The sequence below is a fragment of the Echinops telfairi genome, unplaced genomic scaffold (assembly GCF_000313985.2).
Source record: "Echinops telfairi isolate 266 unplaced genomic scaffold, ASM31398v2 ScPeMD7_7400;HRSCAF=8409, whole genome shotgun sequence".
In the NCBI taxonomy this organism is placed as follows: Eukaryota; Metazoa; Chordata; class Mammalia; order Afrosoricida; family Tenrecidae; genus Echinops; species Echinops telfairi.
This window is the reverse complement of record NW_022111300.1, coordinates 32,969,025-32,975,475: the sequence shown is the minus strand read 5'-3', so window position 1 is coordinate 32,975,475 and position 6,451 is coordinate 32,969,025. Positions and strand designations below refer to the sequence as shown.

At 51.1% G+C, this 6,451-nt stretch overlaps 1 protein-coding gene across 4 annotated transcripts in view; it reads right to left on the bottom strand.

The window, feature by feature from the left end:
- Window positions 1-6,451, bottom strand: part of LOC101645833 (urea transporter 1) — a 24,843-nt gene that overhangs the window by 4,976 nt on the left and 13,416 nt on the right. For 3 of the 4 annotated variants that reach the window (XM_045296174.1, XM_004703091.2, XM_045296173.1), the window contains 5 exons: window positions 5,946-6,074; window positions 3,154-3,346; window positions 2,090-2,237; window positions 1,801-1,935; window positions 737-786 (listed from right to left, as the gene is read on the bottom strand). In XM_045296174.1, the coding sequence (XP_045152109.1) occupies window positions 737-786; window positions 1,801-1,935; window positions 2,090-2,237; window positions 3,154-3,346; window positions 5,946-6,074 (655 nt within the window). The remainder of the gene's footprint in view (window positions 1-736; window positions 787-1,800; window positions 1,936-2,089; window positions 2,238-3,153; window positions 3,347-5,945; window positions 6,075-6,451) is intronic. The other variant, XM_045296172.1, reaches the window with a different exon arrangement.

The window sequence follows — 6,451 nt, the reverse complement described above, 5'->3', positions numbered from 1 at the left end:
CATCACAGAATGCCAGTTTGTTAAAACAAAGTGTTCTTGCATTGAGGGAGGACATGAGCAGAGGACTGAAGTCCATTCACTACCCTAGTGTATTACCATATAAATATATGTACATATGCCGATACCTGTTTTTATGAATGACTGTATATGTACACACCTATGTTTATACCTCTATCCATAGCTTTGCTTCCTAGATCTTTCCTCTGTTTCCTTTTACCTTCCTCCTGCCCCACCATCATGCTTGCTCTTCTTCTGCCTCTGGGGAATTCCTCTCAGAGACTAACTCTTTACAGGAGTAGAAAGCTCTGTCTTTCTGCCGTAGAGCAACTGGTGGCTTCAAACTGCTGATCTTTCAGGTGGGAAGTCCAACGTAACCACACCAGAAAAACCTTTGACTAATAAACACGCACACACACTTGGGTTGTAGCTGATTCCCTTTTCCCTGATTTCTGAAATACATAGTTTGAGCTTTCAGTTTAAGGAACAAATAAGCGTTAGACCATAAACTTTAAGGCAACCAATTTGCTGGTGGTTGGATCAAAGTTTACTGGTGATACTGGAAGATAAGGGAGAACAGATGGCTCCAAGAGAAGCGAAAGCACTGATGGCCAGAAGCCATGGATCCCATCATGGACTCTACCCAGGTGGAAGTCAGGAGGCTGTCCTATAGCCTAGAGCTCTCCAACAATCATGCAGAGGATCAAGAGGGAGGAAAGAGAGAGTAAGGCAAACTCACCACCGCCATTGCATGTGCCATGCTGCTTCCCAGGTAGGCCGTGAACAGGGCTGCAAACAAAGGGGAAGAACAAAGTTTGGTGGATGCGCATCTCGTTGCAGCAAAGATCGCTTTCCCATAGGAATCACCTGGCATGCATGCTTCTGCTCTTTCCCAGCTGGCCAGGCATCGTGGTTATAAGTAGGAGTCAGCAGCCTTGGATTCAAATCCTGACTGTACCACTGAGGAGCCCGGTGAACTCCTGCAGATCTTTAACATCTACCCTTCCACTGTAAGGAGCTCTGGTGGTGCTGTGGGTCACATGGTCAGTTGCTCACCACTAAGCCAGCTGTTCTAAGCCACCAGCTGCTTCCCGGGAGAAAGACCAGGCTATCTACTCCTGTAAATATTTAGTGTCTCAAAAATCCAAAGGGCAAGTTCTGCTCTGTCCGATAGGGTCATCGTGAGTTGGCGTCCACTCAGTGGCAGTGAGGTTGCTGCTGTGGTTTTGAACCTTCGTTGTGTGGGGCTAGGTGTTGCGCTACTAACTGCGAGACCAGTGGTCCGGTCCACCAGCTTCTCAGAGACAAGTAGATGAGGCTGTCTGCTCCTGGAAAGCGTTACCGTCTCAGAACCCCTGTGTAGGGTGGCCAGAGTCTGAACCCAGCTGGCAACAGTGGGTAAAACCTCCAGTCGAGCCCTGCCAGGGCCGTGGTGAAGTGGCCATCTGCTAGGAGAACGGTTTCAGCCTTCGGAACCCTACAGGGCAATGCTGCTCTGTCCTATAGGCTCTCTCTGAATCCGAATCCACTCCACAGCAATGGGTTTGGTCTGGGTTTAAACCTCCGTTTCCTCATCTGTCCCCAAACCAAGCCCCAGCCCAAGCCCATCTCACTGTCCTCATGTTGATTCCAACTCGTAGTATCGCCGCAGGACAGAGGAGAACTGTCCCTTTGGGTTTTCAAGGCTGTGCATCTTTACAGAAGCAGAAAGCCCCTCTGTATTATCTGCTTTAGAATCGGAGCCCATTGTCATGAGCACACCTTCCCTCCCAAGCTCCCCAACAAGCGGCCTGCGGTACTCACCGCAGGCCAGAGCCAGGAGGTGCGTTTGCCAAGTGAGTGCCAGGAACATTCCTCCTATTGCCATGCAGGCCAGAGAGCTGTTGAACCCCCAAAGTCCACTGTAGATGTTCTCAAATGGTGCCGAAAGACTGAACCCTATGAGATGAGACAGGAAAGCTCAGGGCCGGAAGCTCAATGGCAGGGCGTTCTGGAAGGGGCTGGAGCAGGGCAGGGAAGCATCCTGAGGAGGCCTGGGCCATGCATGGGATAGAGGACGTGTCCAATACCCGGCAAAGAGTCTTCTGCTTACCTGCCACTATCCCCAGCAGCGATCCGATTGCGGCGTGCAGGCACAGGAGCGGGGAGCACAGCAGAATGGCACACAGGAAGATGCCCCCTGTCCATGGGTTGTCACAGCCGTATATTTGACCCACACCCACCGGCAGAGATTTCAATACCTGCAAAAGCAATTTAAGAAAATGAGACCATTCGGACCTTGGGCTGATTGCTCTGCCACAAATCCAATGCAATGTAATCATCTTCACGATGTGATCAGCCAACCAGTTGGAAGAGGAGCTTCTTCGGTGGGGCGTGGCCTGCTGTCTGGCGTATCAAAGGACGTCCCAGGAAGGGACATTGAAGGCTCTCCCTCAATCCTGCCTCTTCTCATTGTCTGGCCACTCAGTCTTTGGAAGGGAGCCTGCAGAATTCCTCAGCCTGCTGTCTGATGGCAGCCTTTGGATTCGCCAACCCCTACAATTGTCCAAGCCAGCAGAGGCTGCCTGCCTGTCAGCTGATCTGAAGATTTGTAGTTTGACAGGCTTGCAACCACATGAGCTGGCAGGAATCTTCAGCCCGACCCACAGCACCTGGGGCTTCCCAACCCCCACCATTGCACGAGCAATTCTCGGAAGTAAAGCTCTAGCTACTTATTTTTCTAACAAAGCCTCGGATTGGCACCCCACTGACACCGAAAGTTTACTTTCCAATTTAGTATACTCGTCTTTCAACATGGCAGTACTAATTAAGGGCACCAGGGATGGGTGCGTACTGCGCATGCACATGCCTTCCCTGACTCCTCCCTCACCGGTGGCCTCGCCTGTGAGCACAGGTGCTTGGTTCACACAGGGCCCACTTTCCAAGAGAACTACCTTCTGAGGATAGTGCTGCCGATTTCTGGGAAAAGATGGGGGGTGTGGGGGTAGCTTTGACCAAGCAGTCATTACCACACTGGAATCGAACCCACAGTTTATCTTTAGATCAAAAGAAAGGCCACCCTGCGCTGAGCATATTAGACTCTAATGGAGCTCCACACGGAAGTACCCAGAGGGCTGGGAGTGTCTCCTGGTCCCGGAGGAGAAGGTTGTGCCTTACCTTCAGGGCATTGAGGTCTTCCCAGTTGACGATGGGCACGGAGGTTTCCGGTTTGAACAATTTGATTGGAAAGAAGGGATTGTAATGTCCCGTGGCTGCCAGGTAGAGAGACAAGGCCATATTGAAAGGCAGGGTGAACACTGGGAGGTCCCATTTGCAGAACACAGAGTTCAGTGCGCTTGAGAAGATCGGGCTGAAAAACACACAAGTGACAAGCCACAGGGACAAATCAAACCTGGATCTATGGAGTGACTTTCTTTCCTTTGCAAATAGTGACCTTCAGAAAGCCAAACTCAAGGCCCCAGGCCATCACTGCGACGCTACGGTGTTGGGAAACTTCCCACAGAGAGAAAACCGGGGCAGAGCCTGTCACGAAGAGGCTATTTCTTCCACACAGTAAATAAGCCTGCAGCTTATTTTGCCTCTGGAAAGTTGTACTCTGAGGGAGGGTCATAGCAGAGCTTTAACAATAACATGGAGGTATTTAATACACATGGAATGAAGTATTGTCTCCACACTCAAGGTCCCCTCTGAAAGCCCCCCAGGTCACAGTCTCTCCCCGCCAACAGAGGTTAAGTGCCCTCTGACCCTGTATTGGATCTTGCACTTGGTATCTTCCTCCCACGTGCCATTCGCACGTCTAACTTTGAACAACAGACATCATTGTCCAAGGGAGGGTGCAGGCCGCATGGGTTGGAAGACAACGATTTTGAAGGTGAGGAGGGCAGAGGTTACATCCCTGTGCTGTGGAGAAGCTGTGGGACCTGGGGGCAGGTCCCTCCTCTTAGCTACCTTATTGGGACGCCGCGGGGGGACTGGATTCGGGGGTGATGTGGGCTGGATTCTGTTTCCAAAGCGAAAGGTTCTGGGTACCCAAGAATGTGACCTTATTTGGAAAGAGGGTCTTTGCAGATGTAATCAAGTTCACATGAGCGCAGACTGGACTACACTACGGTGGGTGACTGGTGTCTCTATGAGCAAGAAGTAGGTTGGACACAGAGACCCACAGGGAGAACACGGTGTGCCGAGAGGCAGAGGCTGGCTCACAAGCTCAGGTCCCCCGGTGATTGCCGGAGCCACCAGAGCCACCAGAGCTTGGGAGAGGGAAGGGAGTATTCTCTCTAAAGCGCTCCGTGGGAGGCCGGCTCTGCGGACCCCTGGCTGCGGACTGCGGGCCTTCACAACGGTGAGAGAACACCTTTCTGCTGCTTTTAAGTCCCCCGCTTTGTGGGCCTTGGTGAAGGCAGCCCTAGGAGACTTCACAGGAGCCCCGGTGGCACTGTGGAGTAGGTGTTGGGCTGCTAACCACAGCATCTGCTGTTCAAACCCGCCAGCCACTCCTCAGGAGAAAGATACAACTTCCTGTAAAGACTTTAAAAAGCAAACAGTGCCATCGAGTCAATTCTGACTCATGGGGACTCTGCGGACTGGCTGGTGGTTTCGAACTGTCAACCTTATGGTTAGCAGCCCAACTCAAAACCTGCTATGTATGCCACCAGGCCTGCTTTAATCCTCCTCAGAAAAGTTAAGATGCAGATGTTAAAGCGCAAAGGGAGGTGAAAGGAGGGATATTTGAGACCCTTAGGTTAAGGGGAGGAGTCCTTATAAAGCAGCGGTTCTCAACCTGTGGGTTGTGACCCCTTTGGGGGTCGAACAACCCTTTCACAGTAGCAAAACGACAGTGATGAAGTAGCAATGAAAATAATTTTATGGTGGGGGGGTGGTCACCACAATATGAGTAACTATGAAAGGGTCACGGCATTAGGAAGGTTGAGAACCAGTGTTATAAAGGGTTAATGCATTTAGCTCTAATCAAAAGGTTGGAGTTCACCCGGGCACCTTGAGATCCACTTCTGCGGAATTAGCACTGAAAGCCCCACTGAACACGCTCTACTCCGGCACACCTGGGAATGGATGGCCAGGGGTCAAAACTGGCTCACGGACAACTGGCTCAGGGAGCTAAGGGGAAGGTACTGGAAGACATGGTGCAGGGCTCAGACCTCAGGCCATATAAGTGCTGGTGAGGATGCTTCCATCTTTACTAATGATTGGTTCTGGTCCCAGAATATAGGCATAACCTGCATTAAAGCTTAAATTCTGACCACCTGCTTCCCAGAAGGCTACAGATACCAAGGAAAGCCCCAAATCCCTCTGCAGAGTCATCACGGGGCTAAGCCTTCACCGAATTCCTTCTGCCCATTGACGGGGAATGCGAACAGTTTTGCTTTCTGGCAGTGCATCGGAAAGAGGACTGCTTCCCTGCTCTTCCCTCCTCCATCCACAGGCCCCGCCCATCCAGGGAGCGGCGTTTCCCTGGGCTAGCCTGGGTGTGCCCTTGATGAAGATGACCTTACCAGGGGTTGCTTAGCCTTGAATCTTGCCCTCACTGCTTGGTTGGAAGGCAGGTCATGGACCAATCTTGTAAGCGCTTCTGTCTAACATAATGTCCGTCTCCGAATCATGGTCATGTTTCTGTTGTCCCACCTGTACCTGTGATGTCCTGATCTGCCACCAATCACGCTGTGGGGGCAATTTCCTTTGTGTGTCCACCCCCCCACCCCCCACCCCCGTGCCCCTTTTAAGCCTGTGAATCTCAGGAACCCCCTGGATGCCACTATGACCTCATGTTAATGGCCTCCTTTATCTGGGTGATGTGTCTTTGTCCTGTTTAAAACATAATCAATGTCCTCTTTAAACTAATTATATTTGAGACTTGGGCTCTCCTTTGTACGCTAAAGCCTGAAAGTAAAAACATCTAAATGTAGGCATTTTGAAAAGCAGGTCCCACTTACCACGTCATGGACATAAGGATCACGGGGAATAACAGCCACCAGTAATAGTCGCCCTGGTCTGAAAAGACGGCGATGAGGATTCCCACCAGCGTGGCATTGTAGCCCTGGAGCCCCGCGGCTACTGCGGACCTGTGCACGAGAGGCAGGCCATGGACACGTCTGGGACACTTTGGCTGGCTGGCACAAAAACCATACTCGGAACTTCTAGTTCCTTCTCAGATTAGAAAGTGAGATTATATTTGGAAATTTATCTCAAAGGCTATGTAGGCATCGTGCAAATATGAGTAAACACGAGAAAAAGTAAAATACACATACGTTTTTTCAAAGTGCATAGTTAAGCCCCACTCCCACCCCAACACACAGACACACACGCAGACACACACACACACACACACACAGATACACACACAGACAGCCGCACACACAGACACATACAGATACACACACAGACAGACACACACACAGATACACACAGAGACAGACGCACACAGACAGACGCACACACA